We start from the raw sequence: 22,454 nt of genomic DNA, 5'->3' as shown, positions 1-22,454 counted from the left end.
ACCATTCTTTTACTACTATTCTATGATCATTTATCCAGGAAAAAAAAGGTCTGCCAGCCAAAGTCTCACTGTAAACAGGAGAAGAGGGGTTGAACAAGCTGCTGAAGTTATGACACCTAACTGCGGTTATCTCAAAACCTTCCCAAAGGTTCATGAGATAATAAATTACAACTGCTGCATATTAAACTGACTTGCAATTTCAAAAGATACTGGCAGTCATTGCCAGCCACCTCATGAAAGGACTTGCATATGAAAGACACTAGCTTAAGTGACAAATAAGTTTTTGGTTTGCCATGATTTAACAACTAAAGTAAAATGTAGTACTAACAATAACCATGAAGTAATAATAATTGTAATGAAAAGGAATCTAACAAAAAAAAGGGAAAAAAAGGAAAAAAAAACCAGTGATGCACAATGCAATTGCTCACCACCCGCTGACCGATGCCCAAGCAGCAATCCGCGCCTCCGAGCCAACTCCCCCCCGTTATTTATACTGGGTATGACGTTCCATGGTATGGAATAGCCCTTTGGCTAGTTCAGGTCAGCTGCCCGGCTCTGCTCCCTCCCAGCTCCTTGTACACCTGCTTGCTGGCAGAGCATGGGAAAGTGAAAACTCCTTGACTTAAGAGAAGCGCTACTTAGCAACAACTAAAACATCAGTGTGTTATCAACATTATTCTCACCCTAAATCCAAACCACAGCACTGTACCAGCTACTAAGAAGAAAATTAACTCTATCCCAGCCGAAACCAGGACACAGTTGTATAGTATAAAATGGTCAGGCTTTGGGGAAGGATAAACCATTTCTGCAAATAAGGCCTGGCCAACTGATACAAGCTGTGTTTGCTGTATGAATTATACAAAATAGCTCATGTGTCTAAAAGATTTTGCTAACTGAATGTCTACTCAGGGAGAAGGCTCCTAAAATTGAAAGCAACTGAAACTCTTCCAAATGCACACTTTTCCACCAGAAATTATAATTTAGTCTAAATGGAAACTTTCCATAGGGATGTATTCATTTTGTTGAGGTTTCATTTTCAAAATTGGAAAATAAGAGTGTTAGAATGCTAACATTTTAATGGGATAGTTTAGGGGTTGGATGACTTTTCACCTTATAATATATTGTATCTGATGTCATTTTCAGAATTTATAAAAGAACATAAAATTTAAAGTCAGTGTAAAAATGAATTACACCTAAACCAAAGACTCTGTTTTACCTAGATTTTGCATGATGCAGAAGTTTTGTAGAAAATCAGACCTTATGTCAGTAGGAAAATCTTCTTAGAAACTTGCTGGAGGCCTGACATCACTGCTAACGCAAAGGCTCAGAAAATGCAGAGGACAGATAAACCTACATATATATATATATATATATATGTCCGTAAACAATATACAGAAAGCTGCAAACACTGTCTTTAAAATATGTTTTCTATTCAGGCTTTGAGTATGCTTCCAAGGGGTCTGACACATTTTACACAAATACTAGGGGAAACTGTTTCTGAGAAATGCAAAGAGGCGGGGAATGAAGGATGGTGTAACTAGAACACACTGCTGTGAAGAACCATGGTCCATCTCCCACATCTGACCTATGCAAGGCAAAATATAAATAAAGTCAGGAAAGATGTGTGAGAGAAAGGCAGAAGGAACTGAGTCAGCATTCCCTTGAAGGACTTTGACATTCAGATCTGCAGGAAGCAATGCTGAAAGGCAGCCAGCCACCTATCTCCGTGGGACGTCGGCCTTGAGAAGGATGTCGCCTAGCCCCGACTAGCTGTACTTTGCTGGGAGTGCAAGACCCTTCATTAGGCTACCTCGTGTAAGGGTTTGCCCAGGAATTGTTTCACCCTGTCCCTCAAGGATGATGCTTTCTTTTAAAGCCCCAAATGATACATGAGAATCTCAGCTTTTAAAATATTTATATAGTCTCCAGGGCACAAGAGTACGACTGGCCATCGGCTTGCTGCCAGCCTCATCACAGGGGAAGCACCAACTCTGCTCTCAGCTCCTGGAGCTGGCAATGCCACAGCCTGGCTGGAGGCTGATAGATGGACTAGAGCCAAGGAGTGGAAGCCAGCCTGGATTGAGAGGGCTCCACATTTGCAGGCCTGGATAGAGTAGCTCCTGCCATCCTGACATAGTTCTCACAATGGTAGAGTTGCTTTTAACCAACACCTCTGGGTTTTTAAGGCCTCTCCCATTCTCCAGAGATGATAATCGTTCCGCTCAGTAACTCTCTTAAGTACATTTTCCTTTCAATGTTGCTGCATCACATCAAAGAACAGACTCTGCTAACACAGATGACAGTAACACTTGTAGTGCAACCTCCCAGGTCAGTGCTGTTGAACTCTCCCCTTCTCATCCAGTCAAGCAGGCTCATGTGGCAGCCATTCTCTCAGCTGCTCCATCCTTGGGAGGCCTGAGCGCCCTTGGAGATTTGTCCCCTACTGCTGTGCTAAGTCCATGGTCCTGCCCATCAAACCCTCTTCTTCATACGCAGTCTTTAAGGCTACATGCAGGTCAGTGCTCCTTGCACCCTCATTTCAGTGCTTTGGCATGGGGATTTTTATTGTGGGTCTGTACAGCAATGAACCCAAAGGGGACTAAGTAAACTGAAGCAAGACTCTAAGTGCCCCAGTTTGCAAATGGTTATCATCACATACCTGAATGCATAAATCCATAATAGCCTCCCTCCTTCCGTGGTGCTCTCCAGCCTGGAATAAAGGTAATTTTAGCCATAATTACATAACCTGGGAAACTTGCTTATTTCAGGCTAAAATGATACCGATACTGGGTATGGCTTGACTGCAGTGGTTGGTTGGGTTTTTTTTTTGCTCTGTTCTACAGCACTAAGAGCTCATACGTCCTGCTGAAGATTCCCTTGACACACATCTGATTTATTATTTTACTCCTACAATATTTTCTAACACTGATGCAATGACTTTCCTGTCCGTCCCAGCTGTTCAAAGGACAGAGAGCCACAGAAGTTAAAGGTCAGAGGTTAAAGGTCAGAGCAGCCCTTTATTTAGCATCAACCCTGAGGAATTTATATACCATACAACGCTGACCACTATTTCCAATAATGACCTGCAACCTTTGTGTAGACACAAAGGTCTCACTGGGTTTTGCTTCAAGTTCATTTGCCAGGTAGAAAAAAAAGACAAAGTTACAAAGGAACAAATCTATTTTCAAAATTAAAAAATTTTGCAGACCAAACTTGACGCAATCTAACTCCCATCAGCTGTAAAGCACATGACTTCTTCTTTTTGGTTATGCTGGATCTTGCATCGCTCATGCCCATGTATCAAATCGTCGCACAGACACACACCCATGAATAGGAAGGGGGCAAGGCAGTTTGTTATCTATGACCTGGCACATATCAATGTAGGGATCAAAGAGGACTACAATGGGGAGGGCACTGTTTCCCTTCCTCTGTCCAAGGAGATAAATTCGTCCATTCACAGTGCTGCATCCCATGAAGAACTTCTGGGTCAAGCATTCCTCATCCACCTGGGTCCATTCATCTGTCTCCACATCAAATCGATAAGCTCCCCCTCCTATGGTGTACAGAGCACCATTCAGTGATGTGATGCAGAGGTCATACCTGGGAGGGAAGAAACCCTTGATCAGAATCAATAGAAAGATCTGGCCCCTGAAATATTCAGTGTGACCTTGGTCCTCATATCAAGACTCTCGTTTAAACAGAGAATCACAGAAGTGTTGGTGGGACAGGACTTCTGAATTTCTCCAGTTCAACCTCTTCTTGGAGCAGGACCAACACTAGAACTTTTCTTCTCCTGCCAGGTCCCAAATTATTTCTTACCTTGGAAGTGGGGAGAATGAGATGACATCCCAGTTGTCCGTCTCTGTGTTCAGCCTTTGCACTCCATCATATACATGTCCATTTTCATCCAGGCCACAGACCACATAGATCCTGGTTCCCACACTGACCGCATCTCCTCTCTCCACAGGTTGGGCCATAGGACTCATGCTTTCCCACTCTGACCCCATCAAAGCCATGCGCTCCACTGCTGGGATTATCCCTTCATCTGTGCTCCCTCCAAGTACATACAGGTAGAGGCCTGCTCCTACGGCACAATGGCTGTTGCGGGACTTCTTCATGGCAGGCCCTTCCAGCCAGCTATTGTCCAAGCAATTGTAGATAAGCACCCAATCCACACTATACCACACAAACTCATCCCGGAAATACCCTCCCGTCACAAAAAGGAAGCTTCCTGGAAAGACAGCAGAGAAAAGTATCAGTTACATGAAGGCTGAAAGTTGCTCCTGAGAACTAGGGTTCTCTTTTCACCCTGGGCTGTACCGATGAGGTGCAAGATAAGCAGAGAAAATTACTGCTCTTTGTATCAGTTTGCAGTATTTGAGTCCTCATCTGCACAGATATGCTGGGCCTACAGGATGCAGTAAGTCCTTCCAAGTCTGCTCCCGCTCTTGAACAGAATCATGGAAACACTGGTTGGAAAGAACCTCTGGGGATCTCATGTCCAAACTCCTACTTGAAATGGGACTATCACCAACACTAAATAAGGGAAGCCATGGTATTGAGCTGTCTTGAAAGTCTCCAAGCATGAAGATTTCACAACATCCATGGGTAAGTTTAACTTAACGGCAACTACAAATCAGAAGTCACCATCTGTCCAAACCACCATGAAAGAGAAGGCCAAAAAAATGCTCCCTAAAGTGAAGTCATTAGACTCACTCCACATAAAGCTAATGTAAGGAGTTCAATAGTTTCTCCTATATGAAAAGAAATATTCAGCCTTGTCTAACATTATCCCAGGACTAAGGAAAACAAAACTATTCTTTGAACAAACATGAACACAAATATGAATGAGCTTTTAGCAACACTGAACAACGCAGCTTTACAGGAGAAGCAGCTGAACTCCCTGCATTTGGGTCTCCAAGCCTTCACTTCCATTTGCATTTGCTCAGTCCCACTTCTCTATAAGTTACCTACTGCTGCCACTGCATATTGGGTGAGGTTCCTGCGCTGCAGTGGAGAACAAGCCTGCCAGGTCCCTGTTTTAGGTTGAAAGAGAAATAATTCTTGCTGTTCCTTGTCATGCTTTCCTCCCAGGACATACAAGGTGTCATAGCTCCGACCAGCGTAAGTACGCAGTTCCATATTTTGCCAGCTGGGTGGAGGACAGCTGTCTAACTTCTTTATTAGTCTGGAAAAGGTATCTGACTCTCCAGGGCGCTTGCTGCGTTTCACCAAGATATCAAGGAAGGACAAACTCAGAAAAGTGACCCTGACTTTGCCCACCAAATCCAGAAAGTCTTCCTCTCTCGTTGCTGGGTCCTCCATTATCCACCTCATAATACTGTCAAAAACCACATCTTCTCGCGAAACGAAGAGGTCATTGCTTTTTAGAAGCTGCATCAGCATTTCTTTGGGTAGTGCCTTAAATTCTTCCTGGCACATCACGTCCCCCCAGTGAGTGAGAGCCACGTTCATAGCAGACGCATACAGCTCTATAAAGGCAAATTGCTGTGAGTAGGTCATCAGGCCCAGGCAGTTGGAAACATGCAGCTCTCTCTCCAGAAATTTCTCACACAACAGTTTCACCCTGTCAAACTGAAAAAAATCAGCTGTTTCCAGTAAGCTGGTCACATTTTCTTGACCTATAAGCACTTGGGCTGTGCGAGTGAACTCAAGTAGTGCCTGAAAAGGCACTGCATCAATCCCTCTGATCACTATGTGGTGTTCAGAGCTCTCTCTTGTCCCCCCAAAAAACATGGCTTCAAAATATCGACTGTGTACTGAAAGTTCCCTACGGCTGACCTGAAAGAGTCTCTCTCCAACCTCAAGAATTGTGTCTGCAATCATTTCTGTCTGAGCTCCCAGCTCCTCTGGTTCTTGTGCAGGCTCCATGCTTGTTGACTGCCAGGCAGTTAAAATTAACTCAGCCCTTATGCAGCCTTTACTCATGTGAGGTCTCTGGAAACATTATCCCCCTAGCTAGGATAAATACAAGATAAGCCAATCTTGTCCTAAAAATAGAATATGTTTTCCACCTTCCCGCTTTGCCTTCCTGTCTTTCCTGCTGCTTTCAGAGCAGCAATAGCAGGAGAGCTGTATAACCAAAAAAACGCAGATTTAATTGGCATCTACCTTAGCCAGGTAAGACCACAGTGGATTAGGGCAGCTGTCAGCCAAGCAAAGAGCCTGGACTACAAGGAGGAAAGAGGAGAAACCACCAAAACCTTCCTATGCACTGACTAAACATCAAGAAGTTGTAGAAGAATATTGAACCCATTTGGAAAAAAAGTATCCATTACGATACTTTTCACTTCTGCAAATCAAAAACATGGGAAAGCTTGAGAATTCCTGGGAAAAACACTGATTTCCCCAAAGCCACATCCTTCATCAGTTCAAGTTTAATATCAGATTCCAGATTGCTTGCAGTATTTGGTATGTATTTAACTTTAGTAAGAGATGGGGGGAAGGAACGAGGCCCCATTCAAACCCAGATGGCTGTCACGTCATCCTCAGTCTCAATGCACTAAATAAATATAGTCATAGTACAAGCAACAGCTCACTGATTCCACACAGTGAATTTTTCCAAAGTGTTTAGACCAAGCTATTAAGTGGAGAGATTTGCATAGTGGCCTTGAACTAGTGCCCCTTATCCCAAAGAACCCATCCCAGCAACACTCAGTCCCATCAGCAAGCAGAATAGTGCTATCAGGATCAAGAGCACCTTTTTTCCCTGGAGGTTCCCTCCTGCATTTCTAGAAGAGGCTTCTGCAAAACTGCTGTTACAAATGGTTTTATAAAGAGTCACATTTAGGAATGAATCCAACAGGAAAGCATATACACATTTAAAATTCAGCTACAGAATCATAGAATAGTTTGGGTTGGAAGGGACCTTTAAGGGTCATCTAGTCTGACCCCCCCTGCAACGAGCAGGGACGTCTTCAACTAGATCAGGTTGCTCAGAGCCCCGTCCAACCTGACCTTGAATGTTTCCAGGGATGGGGCATCTACCACCTCTCTGGGCAACCTGTGCCAGTGTTTCACCACCTTCATTGTAAAAAAAATTCTTCCTTATATCTAGTCTAAATCTACCCTCTTTCAGTTTAAAACCAATAGCCCTTGTCCTATTGCAACAGGCCCTGCTAAAAAGTTTATCCCCTATCATTTTCATATGCTTATTTTCAGGTACTTGACTCCCAAATATAATCCAGAAGTCTGTGCTGCAGAAAAGGACAGTCATGTATCTTGCAATGAAGACTGAGCAACCTATTAACTGAGCAGGAAATGCTGGAAACATGCCCCTCTCCAGAGTTTATGCACTTGACACACGACTTCAGGCAGATTTCTCTGTACCCTCTGCATCTAGAGCCTGGAATCCACTCAAGAGAGCTTCAACAGGTCTGTTTCTGACGCTACACTCAGAAAATAAGAGAGTGCAGAGATGGTGCAGCATGTTACTGGTATCAACAACCAGCAATCTCTCTCCCACCTAAGGGAGAGTTCAAGACTCTACTCAGGCTGATGGTGAGCAAATTCTGCTCCAAACACTCTAAATAAGGAGTCTCTCTTGAATTGTGCAATTGCATGAAGAACAAGTTTTGTAGTGTTAGAAAAAAATTATGTTGGAAGGAGCATGACTCCACAGACAGCTCTGTGAGGCACTCAAAGAATGAGCCCCTAGGAGATTAAAATCCAGAAGCACTGAAGTTTACACAGGCAATATGCCACACAAGACAACTGGTCCCTAGTTTCACAGCCTCCTGGAAAAGTCAGATACACTGAACTGGAATTTATTTACTTCAAGTTCCCATCCTTTTCAGAGCTGACCCAGGAAAGGCTATGAATGGGAGTACAGTGCTGTTGCCAAAATGAACAGCCAATACAACCTGTCCTTGGCATGTTTTCCTGATAACCTCTAGGAACAAGACTGCTGCTGCCACCAAAACAATTTACTCTGCAACAGCCTCCTCATAAAGGGTCCTCAGGAAAAGCAGGTGGCAGAAGCAGGTTACATACAGCCTACAGGCACATATTCTCTGTTAGACAGTCTTTAAAATGCCTAAGAGAAATGCGTGAGTCCTCAGAAAAGGGACTAGATGCTCTCAGTCCTTTCTCATTGATTTCCTGTCTTAGAGTAGAACACGGCTTCTGATCTGGTCCCTCCTGATTTTGCTGTGTTTAAGCACCTCCTGAACAAATTTCATTTAGATTTACAGCTGTGGAGAACTGCAATGTCAGCTGTAGAGCACTTTTTTCAGACTAAAAACCAGACATTTAGGAACAGATTAATTTGTATTTATTCACTCAAAACTCCTCAAATCTTGATATTTCTGCAGTATAAAAGAAATAAGAATGTTTACTTACAAATCAAGTTATAACAAGCAGAACCACAAGTGGATAGCTACTATATAAAAATATGCAGTATTTCCAGACACTGCCTACAATTGAACATTACTATCTTAAATATTCTTCCCCTAAAATTCCAAGTGTCGAACAGGTACTTCCATAAGGTTCATGTCACTCAGCCAAGAATCATCCTAGAAGTTAGTGCAGTCCTTCTGATACACAGATAACAGCCCACAAGATCTGGAACAAGTGCTAGAAAAGATCTTCTTAGCTACATAGCTTGTAGAGGTGATGACAAGGTACTATACAAGGAAGTAATTTTCCTGCGTGCACTGGAGCAAGCAGGCAAAAGAGACTGAACTCAACAGCAGGAAGACTACAACACAATGCTTCCCAGCTGAGAACTGACATCTAAGAGGAAGAAAAACATGTTCTAATGTATTTAGGCTTTAGATTAATTTAGATTAAATACATTTTTAATGTATTTAAACATGTAAATAATATAACCAATATTCAGGGCATCTTTACTAATTTTATGTGGTTGTTTCAAAACTCACAAGATCAAGAGGGTCTCAGACAATTCCATGACGATATATTCTCTCCTGTCAGCTCTAAACAATGTAGTTACACATTTATTTGGGGGGGGGAAATAAAAATCAGAACTTACTTCTTGCACACCATGCCCCATCCTCTCATCATTTATGGAAAGCCACAGAAATAAAAGTTGACCGTTCTTTCACACTAACAAATACCCATTCAAACTTCTCCCCCAAAACAGGAAGCTTCTCACACACTGATAGTTTTCTCCAATGATTTGCACCCTTGAAGTCTTCAGAGACAATCCAAAGAAAGCATTAGCCATCTTGCTGCTGAATGAAAGGGTTTGGAATAGCTTCCATTCCATCCTGTGGACAAATAAGAACCACAGAAGTCCCTCTGCAGACCACAAGTCCCAGCTGACGTGTGTCTTCTGTTAATTTGTATTGATCATCTGGATCTGAAAAGCAGAGATCCACAGTTACAATGGCAACATAAGGAAAAGAAACCAAATTCCATCAGCTTCAAAAGGCACAGACATACAGGTTTTTTCCAGGCGTCTCTGCATTGTTTTATTGAACACATGGACTATAAAAGTGATGCAGCAGTAACATCTGATGTCTTCAAGACATTACTGATTTACTAATTTTCAAAGTAGCACATGCTACAGTAAGCAATAAAGAACTTCGCTTTGTATGCAAAGCGCAACACCTATCTTTTAAAGAACTCAGGGGCCCTTTCATTCATCTAACCAAAAGCATACATACAAGTGATTAAAAAGCTCCTGATCCCATTTCAAATGCCATTATAGACAAACATTTTGGGATCAATGCAAATCAGGAAAAGACCCTGACTTCAGAATGCACTAAGTACAGAATGCACCGGTCCATTCCCAGACCAAGCCAAACAAGGCTGTGGATGGGGACAGACAGACAAACACTTAACACAGCAATAGCCAATTCTACCCTCCTTGAGATGACAATATATTCGATAAACATGCACTACACTCATCTTTCAAAACTCCCTTCTAAGAACAAAATTAAAGCTTCAAGTGCTTCCTTGTAAGCAGGCAAGAGAATACTCTTCAAAAACACTGTCCTAGCATATGATAATGATATATTTGTATATGAAATGATAAATTTTGTTTCAGAGAGGAGAAAGGGAAATGGGAGTATTTATCCTTGGATGGGAAAAAGAAACAAATAATAAGAAAAAAAACCCTACAGCTCTATTAGCTCTAAGAAGCTATAGAAGGCTTTAGTTCCACAGAAATGCAAAGATTGCATTTACAGTAGAGTTTAAGACAGTAAGATACTAGTTGCTCAGATGCTTTTCCTGCTTTGAGCAAACCGGCAACCCTCCAGCAGTATAAACAAAGGCAAAGGCAACTGCCTTATCTGAAGGGAGACACACTACTTTATTCAAGCTTTAGAGGACAAGAACAGCAAATGAGTTACAGAGGAGCTCAAGCAAGGACTACCAAGAATGTTCTACCACAGGGAATGTGCTTAATCTAACTTCTATTATCCCTTTTTTTACAACTCAGTTATCACGAACATGTCTCAATTTGGATGATGTCAACCTGCAGTTTCTGGTCATTCACTCACAGAGCTGTAAGATTTCTCTTAAGAAAATTATTCGGGGGTGGGGGCTTTACACAGAGAGCATATTACTTACCTCGCATATATTCAATGGTACCATCAAGCACAAGGTTCAGAAGAGGGTCAAATCCTTTCAAGACACCACTTGCTATTGAAGACCACACACAAAACAATGATTAGAGACCGAAACCAGGTATATGGCAACACAAGACTGTGTGAAGGACACATTTAGTTCTCCAGCTCTGTTCCCTCCTTCAAGAAAGGCTATCAAGCAAATGAGACCAGAGATATTAAACAGTGCCCTCTGTATCAAAGTGCAAATGCACGAGAACCCGGTTTGTGTTGTGCCAACTGAAACTTACAGGTTTTTCAACCAATTCTTCAAAATGCTCTTCAAGACACTAACATTTTTGTTTTCAGCCAATTTCAGGGGCATTTTAAGAATACTTCAGCATAACAAATCAATACAAGTCACACCTCAAAAAAAAAAAAAAAACCAACCACAACCCCAAAACCAAATAAAAACCCTTAGCGAAGGCGTACAGCAAAAATTGAGGCAAGACTGTAATATTTTGAAGCGTTTTTCTCAGAAAACCCATCTTTCAGGTGCCCTCCTGGAACATAATCTCTTTAGCATAAGCACTGCCTTCATAGGAATGCACTGCAGACAGACAAACACTTTGTCCTAAAACAGAACATGATTCCACAAGACTGGTCACTAAATAAATCTATATTATTATAATCTAACCCTAACCTATAATATAATCACTAAATAAAAGACTACACAGAATGATCTCCCAGTTTGAAAAATACTTGTTGATTACCAGCATTACTATCATTGCTAACAGCCCAAATCAAAGAAGAGACTCTTACAATCCCAGGTGTTATATGGAGACTATAAAGGAACTTGGCATGAATTTTTTGAGAAGAAAATCTAAACCAATAGAGTCAATTGAATTGTCAACTGCCCAAAAACTACAAGGAAAAAAAAAAAAAAACCAAAACCCACACTTATCAGTAAGGAGTCCAAGTAACTTCCAAAACCTCATAAGCATCAGGTCCCAGTGGAGTTTTAAAAGACATTTTTAAAAGCAAACCGAGTTTGCTTTGCAAAAGCTTCCGCCGAGCATCTCCCACGCAGCATGCTGTTAACTTTCAGACAAACAAGTGGTCTGCAGGTGGCACTATCAGCTGCACCGGGATGGATAGCTGTAGCTACGGCAAGGGAGCAAGCAAGGCGCGGGGAGGGGGGGAACAACGACGTAAGAGCCTCGAAAGTGATGAAAAGACACGGCGAAATATATTGAAACAATCTATGAACTACAGGCACATTTAGTATGTTAAGAGATGAAAGGGATGACAGGTGTATTAATCGTAACACCCATAAACGTTTCTTTGCTGCTTGAAGTGCACCCTTGTAATGTGAAAAAAACAGCAGTTGAAGACAACTAATAAAACACGATGAAAGAAAGGTGCAGGGACAAAACATAAAGATAAAATTGCAGCCAGGGGATTAATGGAAAAGTTAAAGAAGATAAGCTTCACACCAGTAACAGCAAACAGTAACAAATAAACGCATCCGCTACTCATCATCCTTCCTTGAAAGGAAGCAACGTGACCACACAGGAGACAAAAGCCGACAAGCAAAGAGCAGGTCAAAACGCAAAGTAAGCTTCATGCTGCAGAGGCACATGCCTCATCCCCGGCGCGGGGCCGAGCACTGGCTCACCTTCTCTCCCACCTTGGAATTTCACTCGGATTGTTTTGTCGATGTATTTGGACAGGTCCAAAATACTCTCCTTCTTCTTCTTCTCCTTATCCTAAAGGAGAGGAGCGAAGGCAATCTGAATTAAAAAGGACCCTCCCCTGCCCCACCCTTCCCCCCGCTCACATATATACTCCATAACACTTCTTTTTATTACACTGTTTGTAATACGGCTACGGAAACCGCCCCAAGGCAGAGCTCCACGTGAAGGAAAAAGCAAGAGGACAGGGCTGACTGGCACGGCAGCGGGCCGGCACCACAGGTCGGGAGGACCTGTGCAGCACCACCATAGCACCCGCGGCCATAAAACCCCCCGGGGCCAGGCCGGGCCCACCCCTGGGCTGCCGCGGTCAGCGGAACACGCTCCGGTCCCCGATCGCCTCCTCACATGAGGCCCCGCGCCCGCGAAAACCCCGCTCCTCACCGCCATCTTGCTCGCGCCGCCACCACCTCCACCGACGCTCGCCATTTCATTCGCCGCTGCCAGAAGTGACGTTGTACCTCGGCGAAGCCCATTAGCGGCTCACGAGCGTGGGGCGGGACTTCCGGGGCGGGGTTGCTGGGTTACCCGGTGCGGAAGGGGCCTGACCCGGCCCGGTCGGAAACAAAGCGGGCGGCGGCGCAGCGGGCCCGGTATGGCGGCGCGGCGGGCCCGGCTCCGCGTCTGGCTGCTCCTGCATTTTCTGCCGCAGGTGAGTGGCTGTGCCGGCCCTGGGAGCTTCTTGGGCCCCGCGCCCTGCGGGGGGAGCCCCGCTGGGATGGGGGGCAGCAACCGGGCAGAGAGCGGTCACGGGCGAAGCCGGGCGCCGACCCAGCGCTGGGGCCCTGGCGGGGTCCATGGTGCTGGTGGTCTCGCGTGGTCGGACAGTGCTTCTCGGTCTGAGAGTCGCCTTTCATGGCTAGTAACGGCGCAGAGCCGAGCCTAGGCTGCCCGGCGGCAGCAGGAGGGTGCCGCAGCCCTCCGCAGCGGGAGGGGGGCCGCCTGCAGGGCGTTAGTGACCGACTTGCGGCCCGCTTTTTCTGGAGGAGAGAAGACAGCATCGTTCGTACCCCAGGCTGCGCCCCCACGTCTGTGTTGTCTGCCCTCCGCGATTTAGCAGTATTTATATATAAGTATATTGGGATTTGCTTGGGGTTTTTTTCTTCTTCTTTCCGTAGTTAACAGCGTATTCCTCATAGTTCTTAAAACATTGGGTCCCTGTCGGGCCAGCTGCCTTCTCCAGGCAGTCTTTGGGAAGGGTGCGCAGGCTAGCAGTTGGGCTTGGGGCTAGGATCCTCACAGCAGGGACGGCTCTTGGCTTTGGGTTCATCCCGACTGACAAACGCACTCTGAGAAAGCAGCCAGCAGAAAAGAAAGGGAATTTGTGCTGAACCTGACCCTGTAAGCTGTCTTGAGTCTTGCATTCTCATTACTTACAATACTAATAAGTTTTGTGGGATAAATTTTTAAGGGTGTGACAAACTAGGCATGTAATCCTGATACCGGAGAGAGTGGATTTTTAGCTATTGCATTGCATGGTACATAGCTGTTGTATTTTAAGTTCAGGTGGTTTGTGTTCTGAAAATGTTGAAGTGTCATTTAAAGTTCTTAACTGTTTATTAGGTAATTTGGAGGGTACTATGTCTTCTCGAGTATTATTGGTGTAACATCTTAACATGACAGTCTAATTTTTCCTTCTTCCGTACCTGTCTCCTTACTGATTCCTTGCCAGTGATCTTTAGTTACAGAATGGTCTGGTTGCCAGTTAACTGCTTTTTTTATTTCTGCATCATCCCCTTTTTTCTTTTCCTCCATCATCTTTTTCTGTGTAATCCCTTCCTTATTCCCCACATGCCCTGTGCATTCTGGCATCTCTATTAACGCTTCAAGTGGACTGATAGTGCTAGCATAGGCCCCACAAATTAACAAGATGTAAGAATGGGTCAAGGACTGGCATGGAGTCAGTTTGACCCATCAGTCTGGAAAAGGTGAGCACATCACAGTGTGGAAGGACAGCAGGTGAGATAGTCCACTGGTGGATACTTGGAGATCTTAGCTTCAGCTCCATGCATTCCAACATACTTCTTCTGTAAGCAAGTCATTTAGTATGTTTGTCCAGTGGAATAGTGTTAACATGGTTGAGCAAGCTTTGAACAGGCTGCCCACAGTGCTGAAACAGTCCTGCTGCTGCAGCAAAAAGCAGATTTACTGTATGTTGCTAATATGTTTCTGTTAGCCAAGCTGGCTCATTTAAAATTTGTTTGAATACCTCATGTTTTGCAATACGTCTGCATTTCTTGTACTTGCACTTGTCAGTATGGTTTTAGGTAGTACATCATCCTCAGCTTGAGGCAGAGAGGAGTGCTCTGATGCACTTGTACTCCTGTGATACACCAGTGACTGATGGAGGGGGTTGTTCTGGGGGACAAAGCTGACAGCTCTCACAATGAGCTGTTGTGCGCATTTGTTGTGCACCAGCTGTACTCATTATCAATGGCTTACTCTTGTCTTAGTGCTGTTGGGCATATTTGGAATATATCTTTGCCTCCCTCCTTGAGATAGGATAATAGGATTTATTTTTTTTCCCTGGGGCAGGGGGAGTTAGTGTCCACATTTGCTTCTAAACTCTGATTTATATAGGGAGAAGGAACAGCTTGGCTAGTGAAGCATGGCTCTCCCAAATCTGGGTCCTCATCTGGGAACACCTAAAGAGGGGTGTGATCTTATAGATCCAAGTACAATCTGCATTTAGATCTTGCTTTGATATCCACGTCCTCACTTTTCATTTAACTTCCCTCTCATTCTAACCATTCCTTCATGGCATTGCTACCTCTCAGTTATCCTGTAACAATAGCAGATATACATGAGCCTTTGACTAATGAAGAATATAGTAACATGATCTGCAGTGAGTGTGTTGGATCTAGCTGGTCTTGACTATACTAGCTTTCAGCAGAACATTGAATTGAGGTGATGATTTCTGTATTTAAAATCAGAGTGCTCTGTGATGTAGGTCTGAAGAGTTGAAAAGACTGTCTGAAATTCTGGATCAAGGTGGTGGTTGACAATTTAGTCTTGTGGAATTGTTGCATTGTGAATATGAAACTCTCTCCACTGTACAGTGGTTGTTGAAGGAGTGTTTTCTTCGTGTGCAAATTTGCTGTCTGCTATTGATGATCTGCAAATTGATCAGTGCAGTTCATGGGAAAGAACACACCCCAGCTTTGGGAACTCCGCTATGTGTCTTGGATGATACGTACTGTAAGAGTAGGCATAGCTCATTCATTCCTTCTTCAAGGAACACAGCTCCTAGTGTCTGTTAAATCTCCCTGAGATTCAGGTGACCAAATCAGCTGATAGAGCTAATGAAAGTGGAAAAAGTATATGGGGCATCCAGGTGAGTTTGGGGACAGAGGCAGGGAGGAACAAATGAGAATGAGCCACTAGGTTGGCTCAGTCGCTCACATTGCAGTTTCTTGAAATATGGGTGAGCTGAATTCCTCCATCTTCTTCCATCATTTAACTTGCAAGCCCCAGTGCTTGTCTCTGAGCTGCATTAATTCACCAACATGACAAAAAAAACTCACTCACCAAAAACTGGGGAGTGTTCTGCTCTTTTAAAGCATTGAAAAAAACATGGAAGGATCTGATGAGGTTCAGAGCAAAGAAGCGTGCTCTTCTAATGCCACAATTAGACTGGTTCACTTGCCTGTTAAGTTGTGCCCTCAGACTTTAGGCTTCTATTGTGTGAAAACCTTTTCCTTGTTTTGCAGCTTTATATAAAACACTTTGCTTTGTGTTAATTATACAACAATCTTCATAAAGCTATGATTCCAGCAAATTTCCAGCTGTGCAGAGTCTTGCTTGTGACATGGCACTGTTGTTGAATATGGATGCCTGATTGGTAACAATATTTAAATACAAATACTCTCTCCTTATTCATAGAGGGAAAATAGATAATTCCCTACTTAACTGGGAGAAGTTACTTCTGCTATTTGAGACTAGGAAGCCCATTCCTATGGAAGCTTGTTGTAGTGCTTTCTAAATCATATGTACTGTAAGAAGCAAGTGTCATAAAACACCTTATTGTCACAACAGCTGTTGTTTTTCTGTCAGTGTTAGAAAAAGGCTGGGCTTGATATCCAAACACTTGGAAAAGAGCCCTTGGGGCTTGTAGGAACATTGTATAGGATCTGCACAGGAGATTACTTTTTCTCATGGGTTAATCTAGGATATGGAGTGATCTCTAGGAACTAAGAACCGTCGTAAATGTTGCCACCATCCCAGTGCATCAGCTGCACTGCTTTGAACTTACTTTTGATGTCTGATACCTAGTGACATAAATAAAAACAAAACTGGAAGCATCAAAGCCCTATGGTACTGAAACAAGAAACTGATGCTTATTGCTCTGCTTAGGTGGGAGGATAAGAACAAACTTGTAGTGGCTGTTAACAGACTTCAGAACTATGCTTTGATGCTAAGTGATAATTGCTTTGTAAAAATGTCTGTTAATCCACATTCTCCATGGACTTTCTAAAACTCTGTACACCCTCTTCTGCTTTTAGCCCTGCTCATATTCCCTTTAATTCCTCTCATCCTTGATTTTTTACTTGGCTTTTGGCACACAAAAACACATAGCTTCTAAAATGTTCTGAGCACTTCACATTAGTAACCTTTTACTCCCTTAATATTTCTTTAAAGAACATCCATTAAGTTGCTCAGCATAATTGTGTATTACTGTCTTCAGTGTGCCATTTGGGGATTATTACTGAGTTCCAGTAATGGTTATTTAAATGGAAATTCTTTACTTATTCTCTTGTTTTAAAGATATGTAGCTTATATCTTATAAATGTAAAACTTTAACTGTACAGGTTGATTTTCTCAAATGTGTAAAGCTGTTCAATTACAGCTAGCTAGCTCCTGCAAAACTGCCTGAAGATTTTGGAGGCAGTTGTACACGTAATATTCAAAACAGAGTTACTCGATGTTTTGGTTTTTGGGGGGTTTTTTTGGTGTTTTTTTTAAGGCCAGTCAGATCCTGTAACAATAAGCAGGAAACACTTTTGTTCTGGTCTTTTGTCTGTGTCTGTATTTGGATCTCTGTGGCTTGTTACTCTTGAAAGTAAAATTCAAGGTAATAATAATGAATTATTTTTCAATACTTCCTTTTGTTGAAAGGGTTTTAGGTGCTATGGTTGGATAGCTGAGATATGAGTTAAAAAGTCCACCATGGCAAATAGTTGGAGTTTTTTGCTAAACACATTTTTTCCTCACCACACATGCACAACAGCATCTGCCTTCCTCCACAAATAGCTGTATCTTGGAAGCTTGCACTTTGCTCTAGTGGCTTTAATCTGCACTGAAATAAACAGCGTAACCTGCCATGCCCTGCGCACTTCAGGACAAATGTAATAGCTTTTAGAGCACTTAATGAACACTAATGTTATAAAAAAAGGAAAAAGTTGCTGCATGAGTTATCGAAGACCAATTATATACAAAAGAGCTAAATATAAAAATCACTGCCTCCTGTATATGGATGATATTTCTTTACTGCTTTGCTGACATCTTGCAGTAGAATGGCATCGTTTATCCTCCAGGCAGTGTGGAGATTGTTTATGTTTAAAGGACCATTCTTTGAAGTGTTCCAAAAAGCATCTTTTTACCCTGAGTGTCTCCTAGGGATGCAGGGTAACTTCTGTGTAGTGGGGTTTGAAATAAAGAGGGAGAAATGAGAATGATGGATTCTTTTAATGGATTTTTGAACAAACGTGTTAAGACACAACTTTGCTGCTGCCTCCAGTCATCTTTAGCATCTTGTTTCACAGCTGCTACCTGGAGAAACAAATGTGTAAGATGTATTTGTAAGAGTGTAACTGTATAATTATTAAATCATCAGTCTGTTTAGTTTATGAATGTTAAACTAGGTGTTGACAGATTAGTCTGTCGCAACTTTCTGTCTAATTCAGTAGCAGCGATGGTTAGGGATATTACATTGTGTTTCTCTCCAGAACAAGGTTTCATTGGTTCTGGTAGGCACAAAGTAATTTGCTTGGGGAAAACTAAATCTGAGCAATAAAGCAATTAAACATGTCTCCAGTCAATGACTTCAGTTTTGTTTAAGAATGCTGGACAGGAGAAAGAGACAAGGAAGAATGAGAAGGGAGGAGTTGGGTCTGTGGGTAGAGGACAGTAGGACATAGAGTAGAAAGATAAGGTAGTTAGGGAATTTTTTTGTTTGTTGGGGGGGGGGGGGGGTTGGATTTGTTTGGTTTTTTTTTTCTGAACCTGGTGGTGGTGAACTGATGGTCTCTGCTCATCCTGTGTCCTGGCGTTACTAATGAATGGGCAGCTTGCCACCCAAAACAAAATGTGTGACTAGTTAAGGTGAGAGCCAGGTCAGTTATTGTAAGTGTTTCAGATATTTTTTTTTTTAGATAAATTTCAAAGTGCTAAGTGCTAGTAAGGATTATTGAGAGTTCTCAATTAAAATGGCAATAAAATGAAGAAACTTCCCCTTACAACAGGAAGCAAATGCTCTTGGAACAAGAAATGATAATAGCAAGAATCCAGTTACATTAACAATGTTTGGTATTCCTAGGCACTGGATTCCTGTATCACTGGGCTAAAACAGTATTTTGAGAATGCTACATTTAATATGTGGTCAATTTTTTCCTGAATATCTAATAGCTCATATGAAGCTAAAGTATAGATATAATTTGCATTTGCTCTCAGCATTGTCTTTTTATAGTCCATTACCAGACAGCACTACTTAAACATTGAAGTTGCTCTGTAAGAGGACTGTGAGGCTCTGAAGCAGTAATTAAAGATCAGCAAGACTCTCCTTCTTCAAAAAGAAGCATTGATCTGGATGTGTATAATTGAATTTTAAAAGAAAAAAACCCAACCCTCAAAAGTTAGTTTTTGTCCTGCTCTCTGGGCATTTCTTTTGTATCTGAACTTTTTTTTTTATTTGAAGCATTTAAAGCTTTCTGTAGCAACTGTGCAATGGTCAGATCTTAATCTTAAATTGAATTCTTAACATGGTGGTGTTCAAACCTGACCAGATGTGTCACAGAATGCATGTGAGCAGGCTTGGTACCAAGGAAATGACGTTCAGTATTTTGCATGAAGTAAAGGGTTCTTAAGCTTACACTTTTGCAATTAGTGGAGATGGTGCCTGACACTATGCCCAAGACAGTGCCTGCAACCCCATTGTTGCTGCCGCGAAGAGCATAGAAGTGTCCCATAGCACTTAATGGTGACTTGGATTATGTTAAAATTAAATTCTGCATGCCTTCTCGTTCCAGTAAGGAAAAGACCCTATTGTCAGGGAGCGAAGCAATGCTGAGGTACCCGTTTGCCACTTAGAAATGGGAAGGAGGATTTGTATCAGAGCCCTTAGACTGCAAGAACAGTAACGGTAGACCTCATGATATACTTTGTGTTTCTTCAACAATTTCTGAGGATGGGGAAGATTTACAGTTATTTTGGTTCAGTTAATATGAGAATGAAATCGCCACTAATTAAAGTTAAATAAAACCACCACTAGTGGTATGGAAGTTGCACATACTTCCACGGTTGCTTTGTTTGTCTTCGTGATTTCTGGTTGCCTGGGTAAATGCCTACTAGGACTTGGTGTACAAGCAGACAACTGCATCAACTCCACAAAAATACTTACTTTTGCAGGTTCTATGTATGGTCTTGTAGGCATTTTTGGTTTGGCTTTTTGGGTGGAAAATGAGGAATACATCTGGTACTCACAAAATTGTGTCACTATATGCAGGAAAGACAAGGAGGGGAGGAAACATTTAAAAGCACAGAGCTCATCATGAAGAATAAGAAGATTGGTGAATAACCCTGTAATAAGGAGGTGTTTGCCAGTACCTGCTTGTGATGACCAGTCACCCTATGCTACCCCCTAGGTCTTACAATTTTGCTGGAAAATGGCCTGATACAATCTGACATAACCAAAATAATGAGGAAATTACTATGTTTGCTATGTATTATTTTGCAGGGATGAGAAGCTGAAAATATTTCTGTTAAAAGGAGCACTTCTTGCAGTTAGATGTGGTTAGAATGCTTAGCTGAATAAACAGACTACATACAGTGTATCGCAATTGAGAAGATGCCTTAAACTTGTATATTTGCTGCACGTTACTATATTTACTTTTCTCTGCGGTCCTTGTTCTCTTTCTCCAAATTCCTACAGGATCTGGGTTGTTACTTCAATTTCCTGGAGTTCTTCAGGAGAATTGTGATGTTTCCATGATTAAGCCAACTAGGATTATTCTTGCTACCATGGGCTGCTCCCAGTGCAGAGGCAGCTGCAGTAAAGGCTGATGTAGCTCCAACCTGAAGCCAGGCTGCATATCAACTGGAAATAACTTATACCACAGGCATGCCTTGATTAGCTGAAGACTCAGGCTTTGTGTGGTCTCTTTATTTTTTTTTTTTGTACCTTTTGAAGCTTTGAGAAATTAGTAATAGTTTTAAGAGAGCTTTGAGCGAAGAATGGTAGGCCAGGTTGTTATGTGTGAAACCCAGTCTGTGACTAACTGTGCATGAGGTGCAAACACAGCTTTGAGTGTAGTGTTCCTAGTTCTTCAGCTCAGGACTGCAGCCAGGGCTGTACTTGGGTGTAGAGTTCAGATGGTCCTTCTGCTGCAACTCAGCTCTGTTCCAGAGGCTGAACGTCAAGTTAAAGGTGGCCAAAGCTCATGATTCATTATTCAAGTTACGGGATTTTACCTATAAACAACTGGAGTGAAGCTGTCACGTTCTGCCTCTATGACCTTGTTGTGGGTTAACCCTGGTAGGCAGCTGAGCACTACACAGCTCACTTCCCCTCCCACCTCCAGTGAGACAGGGAAGAAAAAGAAAGGAAGAGTAAAAGCCAGAAAACTTGTGGGTTGGGATAAAAATTGTTTAATAAGCAAAGGAGAAGTAGAAGAAGAAAGAAAGAAAACAAGTGATGCAAAGGCAATCGCTCACCACCTCCCACAGGTAGACCAATGCCCAACCAGTTCCTGAGCATAAGATAGCTACCCTCTTTAAAAAACCCCTCTTTTCACTTTTCATTGCTGAGCATGACATTATATGGCATGGAATATCTCTTTGTTTAGTTGTCTGCCTGGTTGTGTCCCCTCCCAACTTCTTGTGCACCCCCCAATCTATTCACTAGGGGCACAGAGTGAGAAAGAGAAGGCCTTGACACTGTGCAAACACTGTTCAGCAATAGCTAAAACATTAGTTTATCAGCATTGTTTTGGTCACAAATCTAAAACACAGCACCATACCAGCTGCTATGAAGAAAATTAACCATCCCAGCCAGACTCAGTATAGGCTTGTAATTATGTTCACTACTTGTAGCAAATATTGTTGGAGTTTTGACAGCAGTGACTGCTGATCACTGAAGCAGTGAAAAGTATATGCAGGATATAGTCTTGAGAATCTAGATGTGCTACCTAGGACATAAAAAGAGAGCCGATGATGCTATGGGGTCTTGTCAGACGTACAGCAAAGGTGTCCAAGGCTGAGTTTTGGAGCGATGTGAATTTGGAATTGATCGTTACTTCAGGCTGTACTTTCAGGAGTTGGTAGGGGCCAGGCCTCTTAGTCTAGCTGTCTTTATCTGTTCTGCAGTAGTCCAGCTTTTTTCTGTTGCTCTGGTTGTATACATGTGTGCACCATTCTAGCTGAGTTGTTTGGGGTTGGTTGTTTGGGTTTTTTAAAACACATCCAGTAACATTCAGTGAGGTTTCATTTGATTCTTTGACCAGTTGCTGTGTAGGAGAGAATTTGCCTAATGTATCTGAAGTCTTTGTTTGGAGTATGATGGAAATAATAACAAATTCCACTGTACTCCCTGCACAGATACTGAAACTTTGTAGAATCTTTTGTTTTTCTTTAAAATACAAAGCACGCTAGTCAACAGCAAGTTACGCCCACCACTTCAGCTATTTCATGTGACCAAAAATTCTTGTAGTGAAACTTTTGTTATGTTTTCAGGTGTACTGCGAGTATGGGATGGTACATGTCCTTTCAGAGAAGGGGAGCAGCAAAGGAAAAGACTACTGTATCCTCTTCAACTCTCAGTGGGCCCATTTGCCACATGATCTGGGTAAAGCTGTAAGTACCTAGCCAAGCAATGACAGAAGAATGTATTCAAAAATGCCTTTGTTACAGGGAAACTTCTAATTTCTAACTTGGATTAGCAGAATTTGAAGCAACT

The 22,454-nt window shown here is 42.5% G+C and overlaps 3 protein-coding genes across 4 annotated transcripts in view; 1 reads left to right on the top strand and 2 right to left on the bottom strand.

Annotated features, from left to right (window-relative positions):
* Positions 1-3,002: 3,002 nt before the first annotated feature.
* On the bottom strand, positions 3,003-5,892 carry LOC127025581 (kelch-like protein 24). Its single transcript, XM_050910629.1, has 3 exons — positions 4,971-5,892; positions 3,820-4,231; positions 3,003-3,600 (listed from the first exon to the last, which is right to left on the bottom strand). The coding sequence occupies exons 1-3, from the start codon at positions 5,890-5,892 to the stop codon at positions 3,288-3,290; spliced, it is 1,647 nt and encodes a 548-aa protein (XP_050766586.1). The 3' UTR covers positions 3,003-3,287.
* A 2,384-nt stretch (positions 5,893-8,276) lies between these two features.
* LSM7 (LSM7 homolog, U6 small nuclear RNA and mRNA degradation associated) lies at positions 8,277-12,715 on the bottom strand. The gene is made up of 4 exons (XM_050910611.1): positions 12,671-12,715; positions 12,211-12,301; positions 10,558-10,629; positions 8,277-9,340 (listed from the first exon to the last, which is right to left on the bottom strand). The coding sequence occupies exons 1-4, from the start codon at positions 12,713-12,715 to the stop codon at positions 9,198-9,200; spliced, it is 351 nt and encodes a 116-aa protein (XP_050766568.1). The 3' UTR covers positions 8,277-9,197.
* A 166-nt stretch (positions 12,716-12,881) lies between these two features.
* The window catches only part of SPPL2B (signal peptide peptidase like 2B), a 28,342-nt gene continuing 18,769 nt past the window's right edge, over positions 12,882-22,454 (top strand). Inside the window, exons 1-2 of one of the 2 annotated variants that reach the window (XM_050910667.1) lie at positions 12,882-12,938; positions 22,232-22,351. In XM_050910667.1, the coding sequence (XP_050766624.1) occupies positions 12,882-12,938; positions 22,232-22,351 (177 nt within the window). Of the gene's footprint in view, positions 12,939-22,219; positions 22,352-22,454 lie in introns of those variants that run through there. The other variant, XM_050910668.1, reaches the window with a different exon arrangement.

Source organism: Gymnogyps californianus, chromosome 24, assembly GCF_018139145.2.
Source record: "Gymnogyps californianus isolate 813 chromosome 24, ASM1813914v2, whole genome shotgun sequence".
NCBI classification, from domain to species: Eukaryota; Metazoa; Chordata; class Aves; order Accipitriformes; family Cathartidae; genus Gymnogyps; species Gymnogyps californianus.
This window is presented reverse-complemented; position numbering and strand designations above follow the sequence as displayed.